The following is a 21,813-nucleotide window of genomic DNA, read 5'->3' as shown; positions in this document are numbered from 1 at the left end:
TCTGCCTGTTTCATTCCGTAGATCCCATTAGACACAGGAGGATTACAGTGCAGAAAGTGCATGTGCGCGGACACGTGTGCACACCGAACTGTGATTGCAAGGACGGGACATCACCGCCACGTACTGTATTTTTGCCCCACCCTGTTTAAATAAAGATCTTATTTTACCTGAGTATTTGTCCTCGAGGGCCATGTGAGTCTTTGTGGAGTTCTGTGTTTCTAGCGTTAACATCCTAGCTTGTGCCAGCAGCTCTTATGTCATATATTTTCAGTACTTATCTCCAGCCCATCATCTCATTTCTTAGGAGGCTCTTTCATATTCTTGCATATTATCAGTTTTTTTTATTCATGCACATTTATTTTAAAAAATAACAATAGCTATCATTTCCCTTATGGGCCCCTCTGTTGAAGCTAGCTTGAATACAGAATATGTGTTGGCTCATGTTTTCGTTGATTGCTGGGTGAGCAGTAAAACACATACTCTGTGAAAGTGTTTCTCAACCTTGCTAAAGGTATCGAATCCCAAAAGTCTTACATTTGCATTCATGGAACCCTTCGCAATTAGATAATTGAAAAAAAAAAAAAAAAATTTTTTTTTAAACATTGACGTTCCAAACCAGTATATCTAAGCGAATTCCTGTTCCTAATTTTGACAGCATGTTTTTAAAAAGGTCCAAATTTGAGTCCACATTGCTAAGCCTGTCGCGATTGCAATGATTGATTGATTGATTGATTTATCGTTTGCATGTGCTGCGTGCCTCGGCATACGTGCGTGTTGATTGCATACAAGACTCCAGTTCCTTTCACAGATGTTTATTGTTCATCAACACACCGTAGAATTTAAGTTTAGACATACAAAATAAGAAGACACATCTACTAGTATATGAAACATTGTAAAACGTTAGCATTGCTACCTTGAGGCTAATGAAAAATAGACATTTATTAATCACTTTAGCCTGGTATAAAACATTGGCAGTCTTCTCCAAAACGCAAACTTGCGGTTAAAAACCTGAAAACTCGCTGGTTTATAGCATTTGCAAACCATGCCAAAAAAAACTAAATATCTGTTACTGACACTACATGCATGACGAAAATAGACTTTTTTTTTTTTTTTTACTGAGTCTTAAGCTTACGGTTAGCGGCTTAACAAACGTACTTCCGGTGAACATTTCAAAATAAAAGCATGTCATTTTCAACATGTAAAAAAAAAAAGATTTCTGGAATTAATCTCTCGTATATCAGATTCTACATTAATGATAGCTTTAAAATGACACCCGTTATGAAAAATTTAAATGGCAATGAATAATTTGGCTTCAAATTAGCAAATATTTGTACTGTGCAAGACAAGATGACAGTCATTGTGAATCAAATAAACACTTTTGATGGGCTATAATTGGCATGAAACAAAAATGGCGTTTCTCACCTATTTCATATTTTGCTAGCTTTCAAATGACTCGTCATGCAGTTTTATTTATTTATTTATTTATTTTTTTGTAATATTATTTTTTAATATGGTTTGTGTTTTATTTAAGAACAACAATTTATTGCATATGAATTGGAAATTAATTAGGATGTATTGTCACTACATTAGTGGTTGAATTGGTTTAAAAAAAAAAATTGACAGTAATACCGCATATCAGCAATAATTTATTAGACACTATATCCCCAACTAAAATTTGTTTTCGCCACAGGCCTACTCGTTGCCCATTAGTCTGTTATATTTCCTCATACCAAGTGTGAGTCAACCTTCCACTGGGCAAACCAGTTTATCCTGCTACCAAATAGAGGGCAAACGGTTAAAAGAAATTGAATAACGCCTGTAAATAATTAGACTGAACCAGTCAAAAGCCTAGCCTAAAACACCACTTGGCATAGATATACTCAGTGTACAAAAATTAGGGCCCTGTGGGTCGTAACTCGAACTCCTCAGATTTATTCACCAAACCCCTGAGTTAGATCAATGACAGGCTAAGAACCACTGCTCTATTGGTACGCAGGTGCTGCTGTCAACACAGTACATGCCCAACCATTCACACACAGATTCGCAAACATCACATGCCAGATAAAAGAGCCTAAAGACATGTGACATCGTTTCCAACAAGACTGCTACCTGTAGTGCCGCAGCAAAGTGCTGAGCAAAGCTATCAGTAACAGAGTTGTTCATAATGGCGTTATTTTTTTCAGAAGTGAGTAATCTAATTGATTACTTTTTCCATTTTTGCAACGCCGCTACCTTTACTGAGGATGTGAAGGGGTGTGTTACTATAATTTGGTTGAGGGAAGCGCGAGTTGTCGACAGTTGATTTTTTTCATGCATTAGCTGCTTCTGCCTAGAGGGAGCAAAATAGGAGAGGATAGGAGGGAAGGGGCTGGTGACACCATTGCAAACGACGGGCCAGAGAATTTCAAAGGTCGCGTTCTCAAAGTTCAATTATTTTCAATATTTAATATTGTTACTTTTCACAACATTTTAGGATAGGGTTCTGCTTATTGTGCAGTTGGCCTAACATAGTTTCAGAGATTTGCAGTGGTTAATGGTCATTTTACATTTGTGTTTTCTTACAGACTAATATATTTGATCCAAATAAATATCAAATGTTCTAAAATATCTATATAGTTTTTTCATTCTTCACTTAATAAAAACATCTTTGATGTGAAAGATCTTATAGAATGTATAATGTCATAATGTGTAGAACATGAAAAGTAATGTCGGTTACTTTGCTGAGTTACTGATTACTCTTACAATCAGGGCCGGCCCAGCATATACGCAGACTATGCAGCTGCTTAGGGCCCCTGACCACTAGGAGGCCCCCAATCTGACAATTGTTTAATTTATATTCTAGTTTGTTTACTACAGTTTGCTTTATTTGACTTTTGTGAGTTTTGATACTTGATTACAAGCTTAAAAAAATAAAAGTTCTTCCTTAACGTCTTTCTTTCCTCTTTTAGAAAAAGGTTTGGCGCTATCTACTGTAAGTACTGACAATCATTTGGGGTGAGAAGTTTGAAGTATGCAGTGCAACAAAATCTGATTAATATACAAAATATGGACGTATGGGTTGGATTGCATGTATGGGTTTCACAGTACACTGTGACAAAATGGTGGGCCAAAAATATGGGCTCCTTTGCATTATTTTGCTTAGGGCCCCCAAATGGCCTGGGCAAACCTTGCTTACAATGAGGTAGCTGAGTTACTAACGCAATTACTTTTTGGGGGAAGAAATTTGTAACTATAACGAATGAATTTTTTAAAGCAAGATAACACTGATCGGGAATTAATTTGCTAAAATCCCCTTCTAAAATATTCATTGTCATTTCTGGCTATTGTGTGTAAGGCTGTAAAGTAACAAAATGTGGGACATGTACCTTGTGAATTCTTTACTTGTACATTGTACCTCGTTTCCGCACATCCCCGTCAAATTAAACCGGTCACAAGCATGTTGATTTAGCCCTCCGAGCACTGTCTGCAGGCCAATCAGAGCCCTCTGCAGGGGGGTTGCCGGTGCCTCTGCCTACAGCCCCAAGGCTTGCCGCAGGGGTCTGGAGTATCAGATGGCGGAGTGAGAGAAAGTAGCGGGATGGTAGTAGAGTGGGAATGCAAGCTGCAGAGAATTGCTTCACCATAAAGCTCTCAGAACCACTCACCCTTTCATACAATGGAGCTTAACGTTACCAGAATGGCGCTTTGTGTAGAAAAGTCTTCTTGCCGATAAATGCAGGCTTGAAGATGAAAACCTAGGCTGAATGTGTTTAAGTAAGGCTGAGAGGAGAGCGAAATAAGGATTATAGATGTTCGACTGCTGATAGCGTGACGTGTTACTTTGTCTGAAAGGCAAGATCAATAACAACATGTTTTGTAGCCCGCCCTTCCCCAAAGTATTCTATCATGCTCATGTGCACCCTCAAGGTTGATGCACAACTCAATCAGCATCAACCTTTGGTTTCGTAATAGACGTGTTGTTCCCTGTCTACACTTCCAGGATACCGGCAAGCTCAACGTCTCCTACTTCCGCTTCGACATCAACGACGCCACAGGTGACCTGGACGCCAATCGACCGGTTCCTTTCCGCCTGACGCCAAACATCTCAGAGTTCCTGACAACTATCGGCGTTTCCGGTCCACTCACCGCCTCCATGATCGCTGTGGCACGTTGCTTCGCACAGCCCAACTTTAAGGTAGTGGTCAAAATCATGTGTTTTGCAATTTCTTTGTGTTAACGTTGTCTTCGTGGATGTGCTTATTTGTGTTTCTGTACTTATGTATACGTGATTGTGTGGTTGCGTGTACTTTTGGGTTTGAGTGTTGATGGATGCTGTATAGAGGTGTGACCAATATCAATTTGGTGTTATCCTGTATCGGGATACCTTGTATCCCAAAAGGCTAGCAATATTCTCCTACCAAGAAACGATATATCGACTATACAAAAAAACAAAACAAAAAATGAACCAATAATTTGCTACCAAAATCTTCCACTAGAATACTGTTAACTCAGTGGTTGCCATTGACAGGTCTAGATATCCCATCTATTTAGATTGGGAGGGGTGAATAGACCAGATCATTCGCATGCAGATTTTCGGGGCATTTACTGGTCATTTTCTGTTCTGTAACCCTAAATCATCAGGATGTTACCCAGAAAAAAGGTTACCCAAAAGGACGGAAAATCAATAGCACATGACCTGAAAAGCCTGAAAAAAATCAACTCATTGGTTGCTATTGACCACCATTGACGTCCACTCCGTTTGAAGTGCGATGGATAGCAACGAATAAACGAATGTTGATGGGTTCCTGACCCATGTTTCAATAATTGTCATATTGTGAGATAATCGTTATCATGAGCCTTGTATCGCAAATCGTATCATATCGTGAGGTTCCCTGAGGTTAGTCTGTATTAGTGGGGGTTTTTTTTGCTCCCACAAAGATTTTTTTAATTTTAAACAGCCGTGATAGCAATGCTTAGAACTGCACAATCCTTTTGAATTTTTCTTTCTCTTCAGCGGAATCCCAAAGATTTCAGATAAAATGCAGGTGTTCACTTTTTGTCTTTGTTCGTTATGGGTATATTAAGGTGTCCTACTTGTTTTATACAGCACATTTTGTGCTTTGTCAAAATGTTAGTTTTTAAACAAAGGCAGCGCAATGAAAAAGCTGCAGGCTGCGTTTTAGTCCACATAACACAGCGGGATGTTAACGACGGCCATGTGGAGTCCTTTGTAAAGTTGGTGAGGGGAGCAAGGCTGCTTCACGTGCAGAGGCACAAAAACGTGTGTCCCCGTCAAGGCTGTCATGGGCTCCGATCTCCAGGGAGCAGCACCAATATGTGATCATCTGAATGAACCAGCTAAACCAGATAAACAAGCCTTAGCAACCATGCAGAAGCAACGCGTCTCATAAGGGAATAGTGTGTGTACACTGTGTACCTAGTTGGGCGATGATCACTGGTGTTGTAGTCCCGTTGTGGTTTAGCTGGTTGTGTATTTCAAGTCTTTGTCAACATAATGAGCTGCTAACAGCGCTTAGTTTTTCCCCACTAAGGAAACTAGCATGCCCTAAATTGAAGTCTGTTTTATGTTTGTTTGACACTGCCTTTATATACACAGTGTTTTTTTTTTGTTTTTTTTTTTATTGTTTTTCATCTTAAACACACAGCCAAGGAAAATGGTTCCGTCTAGATTGGCATATAAACAGCATTCCTAGACGCATAATGATGACTTTGAGATAAACCCAGACGGTTTTTGAATTAGCTCAGAATCTCAAAGGAAGAACAATGTGGCAGCTGTCTGCTACGGTTATGGTTAAGCCTAAAAGATTTTATACTAGGGATGTCCCGATTGCAGATTTTTGCACCCAAGTCCGAGTCACCTGATTTTGAGGATCTGAGTCCCCATCCGAAACCAAAAATTATTTTATTATTTTTTTTTTTTTTTTTTGAACAAAAGTCCCAAACATGTTACAGTACTGTCCGTCTAACAATCTTTCCTCTTCCGCTTTTTCCGGGAGTGTTGTGGAGTATAAAACGTATATAATGCCAATACATTTCTGGAGTGTTTTGTTTAAAAGTATAAAAAGTATAAATTAGGCCTGAACGGTATTGAAAAAAATTTACATTGCGATATACACTACCTTTCAAAAGTTTAAGGTCCAAGCGACCCCAAACTTTTGAACCGTTGTGTATCATATGTGATTCAAAAGTTTGTGGTCGCTTTTTGAATGGTAGTGTTTGGTTGCCAAGGCTCCACAGTGGGGCAAATAAGTATTTAGTCAACCACTAATTGTGCCAGTTCTCCCACTTGAAAATATTACAGAGGCCTCTAATTGTCAACATGGGTAAACCTCAACCATGACAGACAGAATGTGGGGAAAAAAACCCAGAAAATAACATTGTTTGATTTTTAAAGAATTTATTTGCAAATCATGGTAGAAAATAAGTATTTGGTCAATACCAAAAGTTCATCTCAATACTTTATTATGTACCCTTTATTGGCAATAACTTACTCTGAAGTAGGGACTTTCCGTGGGGCCGCAGGAACTATATTACAGAGCTCTTTGGTGATTTGCTGAAATCAGCAGCCACGCCCCCTACATACTCGCGCATCTCTCATCCAAAACAGTTAAATACACCCACATGACCAGTTACATCCTTCGTAAACACGTTGAATATATTGTTTTACACTTACCCGTAGCCTCCTTTTTTGTCTTCTACGGTCTGCTACCCTTTCATTCTCCATGAAATGAAGAAATATCACTCGCCAAAGGTTCTGTTGTCTTCTAACGTTTTCTATGTGCGCCTTGTGCAGTCTTGTCGTTAGACGCTGGAATTGCTTGGTGATGGAAACTATACCCTTCAAACATGAAAGTATTGCTGCGGTGTCCTCGACGGTCTCCATTTCGTTGTCTTCCGTTTAACTTAGTATTACTTATGCGCCGCTGCTGGGTGTAGCGACTGGCCAGTAAGTAATGTGTCACTGGCGCAGACTACAACGTCACAGCAGTTCGTTTTGGGCGAAGTACCCATGTGCGAACACGACTGCCTCGCGAAGGATAGTGGCTAGGACTGCTGGAGGACAGGGTACTTAAAGGAACTAAGTATTCAGGTTCCTACAGTTTGAAATCGGCTATAGATACACAACCATACACACACACCTATGGACAATTTGTAGTGTTCAATCAGCAAACCATGCGCGTTTTTTTTGGGATGTGGCAAGAACCCGAAGAGAACCCACGCAAACAACAACAACAATATGAAAAGAGAAAGTAAAAACGTAACACTCTTCCCCACCTCTCTCACTCCGTCGTCAATCACACGGTGCTTTCTGGAACAGCATGCAAAACGCAACCGCCACATTAGAATCCCATTCATTACAATATTATTATTACAGTGATCCCTTGCTACTTTGCGCTTCAAACTTCGCGCCCAATCCATCGCGGCTTTTTTCTTCTTCTCCCAAATAATAAATAAATAAATAAATAACATGAGCCGTCCTGAGCCGTTCACATAGTCGTACTTTCCCTCCTGCTGCTCTTTGTTAGTCAGACAGTGCACTGGAGTTACTTATTAAAGTTAACGGTGATTGACAGATGTTTAATGTTTGATCTTGCCAGAGATGCTTGGAAGCCGAAGCTTTGAAGCGCCACATGTGTCAATCATCGTACAACTTGTTAAACCGTTTCTGTGGCAACTCACTGTGTGTAAGTGAGCAGCTTGAGCGAATTAAGGTGGACTCACTCAGTGAAGCATTTAATAAAGACAAGCATTCTTCTACTTTATCTCTTTCCATTGCTAAATCTGACTAAAAACACTGACCGCGCACAAAAATTGTTTTGTTTTGTTTTTTGGTGGGGGGGAGGGTGGCGCTACTTCGCGGTTTTTCACTTATTGCAGTGGGTTCTCCCCGTTAGCCGCGAAAAACGAGGGATCACCATAAATATGATTACAGTGGTACCTCAGTATACAATCGCATCGACAAGGATATCAATTGATATCAGATGTAAAATTTGACTCATCATTTGTCTCGACATATGACGACATGCTCGAAATACAACGATTTAAGACAGCGTCACTAGGCCTGTCGCGATAACACATTTTAATGCGTGATAATTTATCTCATAAATTATTGCGCTATGCGATATTATTGCGCCCCCCCAATTTTTATATATTTTTTAAAACAAATTTACAATAACACAGTGAGAATACAGTATATATTAATAGATCAAGTACATCCATTTAAACGCGATAAATGTTTACTCTTAAATTCAAAAATACTTTTTAAGAAATCACAACTAAAAACAAGACCATGCAGCTTTTAAGACAATACTAATACTGCACAGAAACACAGAATAAATAAAATGTCTTTTTCAAGAAAAAAATAAAATTGCACTTAATAACTTAAGCATCTTGGCAAATACTAACTTTTCCCCTCATAGTTTCTGAAATGGCGTTCCATGTGTAATATTCTGATTGGATGTTTTCCGAGGCACCCTGAAGCGCACACAACGGTCATGTTGTTTTGTTCATGTGACGCGGCAGTGAGAGGCACACAGCCTGCTGAGAGCTTCAGGTGGTGTTTTTAGCGCCATGCGTTAATAAAAAACAAAGTTGTCAGCACATCGTGTGTTTAATATCATTGCCAGAAAAATGCACATAATAGGACACAATACAGCCTCCTTTTTAATGTTGTCCTTATAATGATGATCTGCTGCACCATAAATCAACATTTGAATAATAGTATATAATAGGAACAAATTGGCTCCGGTGCTTTTTTTTTTTTTTTTTTTTTTTTGCCGGACCCGGATCGAAGATGCATTTGGTAACAAGGAAGCCGAACTTTTAACAGCACGTCAACCGCACGCACGCACGTGCAAGCGAGGCGATAAATCACAGCAGAAAAATTACCGCCTTCATTTTGATTTACCGTGCGATAAATGGAATTATTGCATCTTGCGACAGGCTTAAGCGTCACAAGTTCATTGTTTTCCCGCAAGACAGACTCACAGCTTTTGTTGTGAGAGAACATGAATCCCAGGAAGGTTATTACACGTGGTGGAAAAAGGTGATACTTTCCACTGAAATTAATAAGAAATTATGTTTTCATAGGAAAATCCCGCTCGACATATGACCATTTCAACTTTCAAACCAGGTCCTGGAACTAATTAAATTCGTATGTACAGGTACCTCTGTAATTGTATTTTGAGGTACCACGGTAAGACTAAACATTGATATTTTCTAAATATGTTAAGAAATGCAAATCAGAAAATCACACCTACATCAGTATTCAAAACCTTTGCTCAACAGAATAGAAAGCCTTTATTATCACTGTATGGTGCAAATACAAAACAATTTTACTTTGTTGCTTCCCGTGTGGCAGCAATTACAGCCTTAAGTCTTTAAGAATGTGATGCCACAGGGCTTGGCACACCTACCTGTATGTTTTTGCAGTTTTGCTATGTTTCTTAGCAGTGCCTCTCACACTTCATCAGGCAGTATGGTCTGAATTTTGAATTGAGAGTAAGTTAAAAATCAAAAGTTACAAACCGGGATGCATTGTGGATGCTTTCTGGATACAATGCGCTGAGACTGCTTTGCTATTTCTGACACTTATAAAATGTGCTAGCTTCTGTCAGAAACCTTGGTCTCAGCTGCAGGTCATGGGTCCTCTCAACAGGATAAAGAGACATAGCATGCAGCTACAACCACAAACAGATGGCTAAGAACAAGCCACCGTACTATTTTGAGGCCTTGTACCGGGTGATGCCTGTCTGCCAATATAAGCAATCTAGAGTAGGCACCCCCTTCAACCCTGACACAGTGAAAGCAATTTGCTCTGGAGAAGTGGGACAAAATATAACAGTGAGTGCCTCCTAAGGTTGCACAACAGAGTCTTAACTGTAAGATGATTTTTCTCCAGGCTACTTTCATTAAGTTGTCTTTTAAAAATAATTCAAAAGCAATACTCTAAGGGTGCAACAACAAATCGATTAAATCAATTAAAATCGATTCATAAATTAGTTGCCAACTAATTTGATAATCAATTTTTGCTGGCAGCTGTGAGCTATCCCCAGGCATGAAAATCACTCACCTTTCGGCAAAATACGCCTTTTGGAAGTCAAAAAGCGGTGACCTACGTGAATTGTGTAGATCCGAGGAGAAAATTTTTAAGGGGGGGGTGGTTGTAAATCCATCTAACTAACTATTGTCATGTTTTATTGAAGTTGCTAAGCCTGTCGCGATATGCGATATTTATCGTAAGGTAAATAAAAATAAGGGCGGTAATTTTCACGGCTGCGTTTTATTGCCGCGTGAGTGCATACATTTGTGCGTGCGTGTAAATGACATATGAGACTCCAGTTGTTGTGTCCAGATGTTTATTGGTCAACAACACGCCGTAGAATTACAGTTCACACATACAAAATTAGGAAACACATCTACAGTGGGGAGAACAAGTATTTGATACACTGCCGATTTAGCTGGTTTTCCCACTTGCAAAGCATGTAGAGGTCTGTAATTTGTATCATAAGTTCTCTTCAACTGTGAGGGACGGAATCTAATACAAAAAAACAGAAAATCACGTTGTATGATTTTTAAATAATAAATTTGCATTTAATTGCATGAAATAAGTATTTGATACATCACAAAAATCAAACTTAATATTTGGTACAGAAACCTTTGTTTGCTATTACAGATACCAAACGTTTCCTGTAGTCCTTTACAAGGTTTGCACACACTGCAGTAGGGATTTTGGCCCACTCCTCCATGCAGATATTCTCCAGAGCCTTCGAGGTTCCGGGGCTGCTGCCGGGCAACAGACTTTCAGATCCCTCCATAAATTTTCTATCGGGTTCAGATCTGGTGACTGGCTAGGCCACTCCAGGACCTTAAGATGCTTCTTACGGAGCCACTTTTTAGTTGCCTTGGCTGTGTGCTTTGGGTCGTTGTCATGCTGGAAGATCCAGCCACGACCCATCTTCAGGGCTCTCACTGAAGGAAGGAGGTTGTCAGCCAAGATCTGGCGATACATAGCCCCATCCATCCTAGCCTCAATATGGTGCAGTCGTCCTGTACCCTTGGCAGAGAAGCAGCCCCAAAAAATGATGTTTCCTCCTCCATGTTTCACGGTTGGGATGGTGTTCTTGGGGTTGTACTCATCCTTCTTTTTCCTCCAAACACAATGAGCCGAGTTTAGACCAAAAAGTTCAATTTTGGTCTCATCCGACCACATGACCTTCTCCCATTGCTCCTCTGGATCATCCAGATGGTCAGTGGCAAACTTCAGACGTGTCTGGACATACACTGGCTTCAGCAGCGGGCACTTGCCTGCGCTGTAGGATTTTAATCCATGACGGCGTAATGTGTTTCCGATGGTTTTCTTCAAGATTGTGGTTCCAGCTCTCTTCAGGTCATTGACCAGGTCCTGCCGTGTAGTTCTGGGCTGATCCCTCACCTTCCTCATGATCAGTGGTGCCCGACGGGGTGAGATCTTGCATGGAGCCCCAGAACGAGGCAGATTGACCGTCAACTTGAACTTCTTCTATTTTCTAATAATCACTCCAACAGTTGTTACTGTACCTTCTCACCAAGCTGCTTGCTTATTTTCTGTAGCCCACCCCAGCCTTGTGCAGGTCTATTATTTTATCCCTGATGTCGTTACACAGCTCTTTGGTCTTGGCCATTGTGGAGAGGTTGGAGTTTGTTTGTGTGAGCATGTGAACAGATGTCTTTTATACAGGTAACATGTTCAAACAGGTGCAGTTACTTCCGGTAATGAGTGGAGAACAGGAGGGTTTTTTAAAAAAGAACTAAGAGCCGAAATATTTACTAGTTGGTAATGTATCAAATACTTATTTCATGCAGTTAAATCCAAATTTATTATTTAAAAATTATAAAATGGGATTTCTGGATTTTTGTATTAGATTCAGTCCCTCACAGTTGAAGAGAACTTATGATCCAAATTACAGACCTCTACATGGCTTGCAAGTGGGAAAACCAGCAAAATCGGCAGTGTATCAAATACTTGTTCTCCCCACTGTATATTAAACACTGTAAACGTTAGCATTGCTACACTGAGACTAATGGGGAAAAAGACAACTTACGTTAGCCTGCTATAAAACAGTCTTTTCTAAAACGCAAACTTGCGGTTAAAAGGTGACACTTCAAACATGAAAAATCGCTGTTTAACAGCATTTGCAAACAAAAAAAATGACCAAAAAAATCTATTCGTGACGCCACAAGCAATGACGAAAAGTGCTTTTTGCGGAGTGTAAAGTTGTTAGCGGTTTAGCGAACGTACATCCGGTGAACATTTCAAAATATAGGCACGTCACGTTTGTCATAAATAACGATTTCTGAAGTTAATCCCACATTCATCAGAATTAATACTATGATTTGTAAATACAATAATACTACAGAATTCAGATTTTACTCTAAGAATAACTTTAAAATGTCACCCTTTTTAAAAATTATGATTGGCAATTATTATAATACTATTCTATATAGTAGTATAATGCTAGACATTTTTTTATAAGAATTGTTTTGAATAATGTTGGAAAGGCGAAGTCAGTGTTCTGAATCTATTTACATTCCATTTTTTGCACTAGTAAATTCTATCAACTAAGTCTACGCAATATATCGTTTGAACATCGCCATCGCAATGTGCGCATGCGGACAAGTCACATCGCAGGACGTGCAAATTTTTTTCTTTTTTTTTCACCATTTAAACTTTTGTTTTACTTCATGAACGCAGCAAGTGTGCAGATCCAGATTAAACTGAGTTATAAAAATTAGGGCCGATGGCGCCATTTTTCAGAGCATCGGAATTTAAAAACAACATACATTCATGTTTTTCTGCTTCATGCTCATACAGCACCACAGTGTCTCACTCTCCCTCCTGCTAGGCAGCGCGACCACATTGTTTTTCTTCGTCAACAGTGCAGCTGTCCCGAACTGAGCTATTCAAGTTATTTGGTTAAAATTTTGTCGTTTTAATATCGCAAACTCCCCAAAAATCGCAATGACATTTTTTTTTCCCAATATTGTTCAGGCCTAGTATCAGCATTTGACCTCAGTGTTCATGTGTGATTAATTATTGTTATGTACATGTTTATTTGTACTTAAATAAAGAATTTGAGTGTTCCAAAATGTTTTTGTGAATTAATAAGCGTCAACAAAAATTTCATTGCTAAATATAAATATATATATTAGTCGACTAATTGTAACAGTAGTCGGCTGACTGATCGGGAGAAAATTAGTCGTTTGGGACAGCCCTACCGGAACATATTTCCTCCACACCCTTCTCACCTTTTTTAACTCCTGACCCATTTTCATGCATGCATCCCGTTTGGGTCCTTGTTTGTGTGTGATGTGAGGCTGTGCGTGCGCCAGTGATTAGATCTAGAGAGAGAGTTCACTGCTCCACTCAGGTTGGGTTGCTGAATCAATAATATTACTAAGTGTCGAGAGTTAGATTGTCTTTTGTGCTGTTAGATCCAGTGTGCCTCCATCAGAGGTGAGTAAATGAAGTCAACTGTATTGTTCGCATTCTTTGTTGATGAGAAGTTACAACTTAGCACGGAGCGCTAAGCTAGTCTGCGATTATGCTAATCATTGTCTTAAGTATCCGTTTCTATTGTGTTTTGGAGAAGCATATTAGCCCTTGAGTTGTTGTAAGATAGCAAAGTTGACTTATTTATTTTTTATAAAGAAACTACACACATAAACCCATTCATATAACAAGTCTTCTTTCAACACAAACTCCCGTTCAACCTGTAAGTTGTCATACAAGAGAGTGTTTGAGTTATTGTTTGATAATAAAGTTCTCATTTCTTTTTATAAAGAAACCACACATATAAACCCATTCATATAGAGTTGTCTTATTTCTTTTTATCAAGAAACCACACTCATAAACCCATTCATATAACAGCGTAGTGTCCTTTCAACACACACCCTTTCAAACTGTAAATCCTCATACAAGAGAGTGAGTGTTTGAGTTATTGTTAGATAGAAAGTTGTCTAATTTCTTTTTAGAAAGAAACCACACACAAACCTATTCTTACAACAGTTTCCTTTCGACACAAACAACCATTCAAACTGTAAATTGTCATACAAGAGAGTGTGCTTTCAAATTGGATTTTAATTGTATTTATGGACAACTATTTGATAAAACTGATTTATTATGGTCTGCCTCATTATTCGATTTTGATGTTTAGTTTGTTTAAAGACAAGAGTCACCGACACAATTTATACACTGCAAAAACACAGCTCCTTAAAACTAGTTAAATTCCCTATTTTCAGTGCAAATCTACTAGAAATAGGTGGATTTATCTGCCAGTACTTTAAGTAAATTTTACTCACTTAGGTTTCTTTAAGCAATAAATTAGTATATTTAATTTAAAAAAAAAAAAAAAAAAAAAAGCTTGCTTGTCCGAAATCTTCTTAAGTCAAAGATAGATTTTGTCCAAAACAGCATTATTTCTTGATTTAGGTGAAAATGACCAACTTCTGCAGTAGATGAATGGGCTTAGCCCGTTCAGACCCGCATTTTTTCTACTGGGCAAAAACATAAAAATCTGCACTTATTTTTACTCAAACACCAGAACAAAGTGCAATTTTGTGGCCGGACATATTTCGTGCTTTTATCGGTTATTTTTAATGTTAACGTTAATATGTTCTTAATGAGAAATGAGAACATTACGCTCTCCTTTTTGAAGTTGCGTTTGGTCAGCCATTTTCAAAGAGCCAAAAATGGCAAAGAGGGCCTGCCAAACTTCATGACTTCATTTCAGTTGGGTAAAGTTTCATCCAGTCATCTCCCAGAAGTGGCAATAGCAACTAAATTCAGTGTATTTATTGCTTTAGAGATGCGGACGCGTCATGTCCTTCAGCAGCATACTTAGGTCTGAAGGGGTTAATAAGAAGAAATAGTATTATTTGCTTAAAGTAAGTGGAATAATCTTACACATTAGTCTTTTAACTAGCCTTTAACACTCAAAACAAGATGATGGCAAAAATTATTTGAATAGATTTAAGAAAAATAATTTATAAAGACGTTACTAATTTGCAGTGTATCAGCGCTTTGTCCACAAGAAAAAATGTCAATCAGCAGCATTTTTTTTTTTTTTTTTTTTTTGAATGAACAGGACTTTTGTCTGATTTGTGTACTGAGAAATTATGAAATTATTAAATTATTAAAAACTAGTTTTATGTACTTGAAACTGTACTGTAATTTTAAAAGGAAATAGCAGTCCATTTTGTCTTCATTGTTACTTACAACATGCCTAAAACAACTTCAAGTTAAATTTTGAAGGTAATTAAAAAAGAAGTGACATTTAGCCGATTAATGAAGTCATCCTTTAATTAATCCTTAGTTGCAGCCCCACAACACTCATTTTTATTTTCAATTCATTCAGTAAAATATTTTCTTTGCTTTCTGACAGGTGGATGGCATCCTGAAGGCGGTCTTACGTGATGAAATCATCGCTTGGCACAAGAAAACCCAGGAGGATACTTCCATGCCGCTGTCTCCGGCTGGCCAGCCGGAGAACATGGACTCCCAGCAGCTGGTCTCGCTGGTCCAGAAGGCCGTCACTGCCATCATGACCCGCTTGCACAATCTGGCTCAGTTCGAGGGAGGCGAGAGTAAAGTCAACACTCTGGTGGCTGCAGCAAATAGCCTGGACAATTTATGCCGCATGGACCCAGCGTGGCATCCGTGGCTTTAAAAAGTACGTGCCAATCTTATGTTGGACACTCTAATGGAAAGCTGTTTGAACATTTATTCATTATCCTTGACATCCATCTTAAAAGGTAGCAAGGATAGAAAGACATTTAGATGTTAAAAGAATAAATGTCAGTACGAGTTATAATAATTTGATATTAAAACTCCTCTTAATGTTTTCGTTTGAATAAAATTTGTAGAATTATTTTACCAAGGTCGCCATTGTTGTTGAAGACATATGGGCATGCTGCCAGGCTTCCACAGTGTCAATCTTAAACATGTCGTCGGTTCTGCCCTTCCAATTTGAACCCAAGCGGAACATTAATGAGAAGGACAGTAGAAGCACAATGAACAGGAAAGACAGGATGAGACGAGTAGCGTTCATGTGTCTGGTTTGATAATGACAGCAATAGTGATGTCAAAAACTGTTTGCAGATCTTCACGGTAAACTATTGTGTGATCCAACTTGTTCCAATATAATTATGGAGATAGTTAGCATCCAGACCTGTTGTGTGCTTTACATATGAATAGGGTATACGGTGAAATAAAGCAGTTTGTTTACAAAGTAAACACTACAAACTTTATTTCAATAAAGGACTACTTACGTTTGATGATGGATTGGAATGTAAATGTTCAGCGGTCATTGTCCAGCTGCTTCCTTGGCGAGCTCTCCTGTCCGTATTAGCAGGGGAACGAGCTGAAAATTGCTCTCCGCCAGGCGGTTTGCCGTTCGGCGAAGACAGTCGACAACCCAGTCGTCATGTGAAATAATCCGGGCTAGTTATGTGTGATTTTGCGCTTCGAAGACTTTGAAACATCACTCGATTCGCGTTAGCGTGTCGGCTAGCTGTCACGCCTCTTGGTTTGTTTACATTTCCCGAAGCCGGGGCAGGGAAATGACATAAACCTGATTTAGGTGGCATAAAATATCGTTCGGGAGGAGCGACAGTAAAGGTGAAGTCGACAGTTCTTAACATTATGGAGTAATTTTGCCATGTCGTCATGCGTAATGCATTTTTATTATTTCATATTCCATTTAGCACAAGACTGTTATTTGTCATGACCATGCCATTTATTTACAGTAGCTATTGGGGAAAAATACTTGGATAAAAAAGAATATCCTGTAAAAATATTGGAGTAGTAAACAATGGAATAGTAGTAAACAATGACATTTTGCGGCTCTCTTTGTCACGTTTTCCTCGTTCTGAATAATTCCCCCTCAATGGGCTGACTGGTCCTTCTCAAGCCATTTATTTAGCTATTGGGGAAAATACTTGAATAAAAAGAATATCCTGTAAAAATATTGGAGTAGAGAGACTGAAACAATGGCATTTTGCGGCTCTCTTCGTCATGTTTTCGTCGTTGTGAATAATTCCCACTCAATGGGCTGCATACTAAATCAGATGAAATCGTGACTCCGCTGACGTCATCCACCTGTTGGGGACGCTAGAGCCCTATAATGGTAGGCGTGGCTAACCGGCAGATTAAAAGACTAATTTCTCTTCATCTGCGCTTTGCTAAATTGTTGTATATTGTCGAATCGTCTCAAAATATGATTCTAATTCACATAATAATCCTATTTAAGACTTTTTTTTTCTCGTGTCGTATGCAGTTTAAAGAGTGACTCTGTGGAAGTTTGGCAGCTTGGTCGTGTGACGTGAACAACAATGGCGAGCTACTAGTTCATTTTTGCTTTAAAATTTTACAAATTTTTATTAAAATGAAAACATTAAGACGGGTTTTAATATCAAATTATTATAACTCGTACCTACATTTATCTTTTAAGAACTAAATCTATCTGTGGTTCCCATTAAGGTTCAATGACTACAATACTATTTGTAGTCCCATGTCAAGACAAGTCAGCACATTTGTAAAATGACTGTATATACTTGTTTTTTTTTCCAGCAAGGCCGAGAACGAAAAGTGGTATTTGCCATGTGGCAAAATTGATTTTGCCATGTGGCATTTTTTTGGGATGTGGCAAAATGGATTTTAGTTTGCGGCATTTTTTGGGGGTATATGTCATTTTTACAGGCCATGCACGTCCATGCCATTGACGATATACACATCCAAATTTCCCTATCATTTTAAAGAAAAACGTGTGGCTGGGATTTTTGACCATACACTTACCATTACAGCGCATTGACATTCAACTGGCAATTGGCACATGGCAGTGTATAGTCAAAAATGCCATTTAAAATGAATGGAAAATTTGAATGTGCATAGCCATCAATTGCATGGACGTGCATTGCCTGCAAAAATGCCGTATACCCAAAAAAAAAAAAAAAACATTCAAAAAAAAAAAAAATCCACATACCAAAATCCATTTTGCCACATACCCCAAAAAAATGACACATGGGGAAAAAAATGACACATGGCAAAATCAATTTTGCCACATGGCAAAAAAATGACACATGGCAAAATACATTTTGCCATGGAGCAAAAAATGAAGGCATCATGGAAAAATCTATTTTGCCATATGGCAAAAAAATTCCACGTGGCAAAGTCAATTTCGCCATATGGCAAAAAAAATGCCACATGGCAAAATCAATTTTGCCACATGGCAAAAAAATGCCACATGGAAAAATCAATTTTGCCACATGGCAAAAAAATGCCACATGGAAAAATCAATTTTGCCATATGGCAGAAAAATGCCACATGGAAAAATCCATTTTGCCATGTGGCAAAAAATAAAGGCCAAATGGCAAAATCCATTTTGCCATATGACAAAAAAATGGCACGTGGCAAAGTCAATTTTGCCAAATGGCAAAAAAAATGCCTCATGGCAAAATCAATTTTGCCACATGGCAAAAATAATGTCGCATGCCAAAATTAATTTTGCCACATACCAAAAACCATTTTTGGTTCTCGCTGTCTCTCTTTCCCCTCTACTTTATGACATTTCTGCACACTATCCGGGCAACTTTGTCATTCTAGTCGAAGTATTAGTGAGGAAGAATTACTGGTTGGCATTTTAATGCTACTAGTATTGTCCATGAGCCTAGTTGGCACAGCGTATGCTGAAATAAGTTTTCTAGTGAAGCAGGGGGAAAGAAAAAAAAAATTATAAGCGAAACTGTAGAATTGTTGTAATTGTCAGGTTTGTCGTGAGGCTATGGTTGCTGTTCATTGAAAAACTAAATTTTTTCTCCCTCTTTATCCTAGATTGTGTTCTACATATGTGATGTTTAAAAAAAAAAAAAGGAAAAACTCACGGAGATATGTTCTTTTCAATGGACAGCAACAATATCAAGAGATACTGGGGGAAAAATGCTCTCCTTGTTATATGAAGACCATTGTTTTTACATTTCCTATGCTAATTCAAATTGTATTTATTAAGATGTTTTTTTATGATGAAAAAAGTGAAGCTTTTGTATTCAATACTGTTTTTCAACAGTTTGTATGTTGAAAAGTTTTTCTTTGTAGCTGTAATTTTTGCCTCTGTTGTACATAAGAATTTTGTTTGAATAAAATGCTCTATTTGATACAACTCACTTCCTCCTCGCCACTTTATTTCATCCCGAACTCTTTAGGCGGCTTCAACTGTGCCCGTCATGATCATAAAAACTCGCAATTAGTTTTCTCCTTAGTTTCTTGAAGTTGGTTATAAAACGGCAATAATAGCCGGTAATCGCCATCTGTGCCTCACTCTCTCGCATCACTTTGTCAGCGTCATAATCGCCCTGAAGGACACACTCCTGGATGTTATTGTGCTCATAACTCACACTGTGAAATGACTGCACACAAATCGCTCCCCAACATTTAGGAAGTTGATTGCCGTCATCCCACAGTCCGTCGGCACTTATGGAGAGGCGTTTCGGAGCAGCGCTTTCGCTCTATCGTTGGGGTACAATAACCTTGGGGGTCATTCCCTCCCCCCGGTTAGAAAGTCCTGTCAAAGTGTGTTGAGGCGTTTCCCTTCCTCTCCTGCTGCTTGATGAATGCTCGCCTTTAGATCTCTCAGCGGGCTGCCCTCGCCTGACTTACACGCACTGTCAGATGGCCCGCCTGCGCCCAAAAGCAAAACTTGTATCTCCAGCACTCTCTTGAACAGAACGTTGGCATAGTTTTGCCTAAACATGTTTACACACACTAAAAAACACTCAAATGTCTCCGTTCCTAAGGTAGCCATTTCCAGTGTTGTTAATAACGGCGTTACAATATAACGGCGTTACTAACGGCGTTATTTTTTTCAGTAATGAGTAATCTAATTAATTACTTTTCTCATCTTGGCAATGCCGTTACCGTTACTGAGGCGGGAAAGGCGTGCGTTACTATGCGTTACTAAGTTGGTTGAATAAAAAAAAGTCTGAGAGAAACGGACTCACGGGGACGAGAGCAGAGCAGGGAGGTGTGGGGAAGACGCCGTTGCAACCGCGATGCTAAGTGGCTCCAATAATACCAGACTGCAGCCATAACCGACAAACTACGCCCACATGACACGGTAGATATCATATTATAGAACTAGATGCAAATGATAGCCACTGCTGCACTGCCAACATGTTTTAAGGACTACATGCGTTTGTAAACAGCCGCCATCTTAAAGCAGTAGACCTCTCAGGAAGGCCCTGATGTAGAGATCCTTCCTAGCGAACCTAAGTAATTTTTTTAAATCTAAAATGCTCCTAAATCGGCAAAATCTTAACTTAAATCTATCTTTAAATGATGAAACAGTTTTAAAACTTAAACATGTTTAAAGTAGACAGAAGGGAACTAATGCAATAACGGGAGAAATTTTAACTTTAACGATTGATTCACAACTTTAAATGACTTCCACACATAGCAAAGGTTACTAGCTAGTTATCGCAATACCCTTGTGTCTAGTTAAGTGGAGGGTAAAGAATTGGGCTAGGGCCAATTGTCCCCCAAACACTTTAAGCTTCACATTGTGTGACCTGTGTGTGTGTGTTTTTTTTTTTTTTTTTGAGAAAGAAAAAAACATATCACTAGTTACTTTGCCAAGTAACTAATTACTCTTACATTCAGGTAACTGAGTTACTAACGCAATTACTTTTTGGGAGAAGTAATTTGTAACTGTAATTAATTACTTTTTTAAAGTAAAATTAACAACACTGCATGGCACTAAATGCGTTAGTAGACAGCCGCCATCTTAAAGCAGTAGACTTTATAGGACGGCTCTGTTGTAGAGAACCTTCCTAGCGAACCTAAGTAACTTTTTATTTTTTTTAAAAATCTTTTTATATAAATACTTCTAAATCGGCAAAATCTTGACTTGAATCTATCTTTAAATGATGAAACAGTTTTAAAACTTTCATATGTCGAAAGTAGAGAGAAGGGAACAAATGCAATAATGGGAGCAATTTTAACAACTTTTTACAGTTGATTCAGGGTAAAGGGTAAATTAGGGTAAAGAATTGGGCTCGGGCCAATTGTACCAAAAACCTTCACAAAAAACTTCACATAGTGTGGCCAATGGTTTTTTTTTTTTTTTTTTTTTTTTGAGGGGAAAAAAAAAAAAAGTAATTATCACCAATTACTTTGCCAAGTAACTAATTACTCTTACATTCAGGTAATTGAGTTACTAACGCAATTACTTTTTGGGAGAAGTAATTTGTAACTATAATTAATTACTTTTTTTCAGTAAGATTAACAACACTGGCCATTTCTAACATTGTAGACTGCAGGCCAAAAGTATTGGCACCCTTGCAATTCTGTCAGATAATGCTTAATTTCTCCCAGAAAATGATTGCAATTACAAATGCTTTGGTAGTAATATCTTCATTTATTTTGCTTGCAATGAAAAAACACAAAAGTAAATGGGGAAAAAAATGATCATTTTACAGTCTAGGGTTGTTCCCGATCGTTTAAGTTTGAGTATCTGCTGATCCCGATATTTCCCGATCCGATTGCTTTTTTTTTTTTTTGCTCCCGATTCAATTCCAATCATTCCCGATAATTTTTCCCAATCATATACATTTTGGCAATGCATTAAGAAAAAAATGAATAAAACTCGGACAAATATATACATTCAACATACAGTACATAAGTACTGTATTTGTTTATTATGACAATAAATCCTCAAGATGGCATTTACATTATTAACATTCTTTCTGTGAGAGGAATCCACGGATAGAAAGACTTGTAATTCT

The 21,813-nt window shown here is 38.4% G+C and overlaps 1 protein-coding gene across 3 annotated transcripts in view; it reads left to right on the top strand.

Annotated features, from left to right (window-relative positions):
* Positions 1-19,545, top strand: part of trrap (transformation/transcription domain-associated protein) — a 217,868-nt gene extending 198,323 nt beyond the window's left edge. For 2 of the 3 annotated variants that reach the window (XM_057825941.1, XM_057825939.1), the window contains 2 exons: positions 3,980-4,174; positions 15,423-19,545. In XM_057825941.1, the coding sequence (XP_057681924.1) occupies positions 3,980-4,174; positions 15,423-15,707 (480 nt within the window). In that variant the 3' untranslated portion in view covers positions 15,708-19,545. The remainder of the gene's footprint in view (positions 1-3,979; positions 4,175-15,422) is intronic. The other variant, XM_057825940.1, reaches the window with a different exon arrangement.
* Positions 19,546-21,813: the final 2,268 nt, after the last annotated feature.

The sequence above is a fragment of the Corythoichthys intestinalis genome, chromosome 21 (genome assembly GCF_030265065.1).
Source record: "Corythoichthys intestinalis isolate RoL2023-P3 chromosome 21, ASM3026506v1, whole genome shotgun sequence".
Taxonomy (NCBI): domain Eukaryota; kingdom Metazoa; phylum Chordata; class Actinopteri; order Syngnathiformes; family Syngnathidae; genus Corythoichthys; species Corythoichthys intestinalis.
Note: the sequence above shows the minus strand (reverse complement) of the source record. Positions and strands in the feature narration are given on the sequence as shown.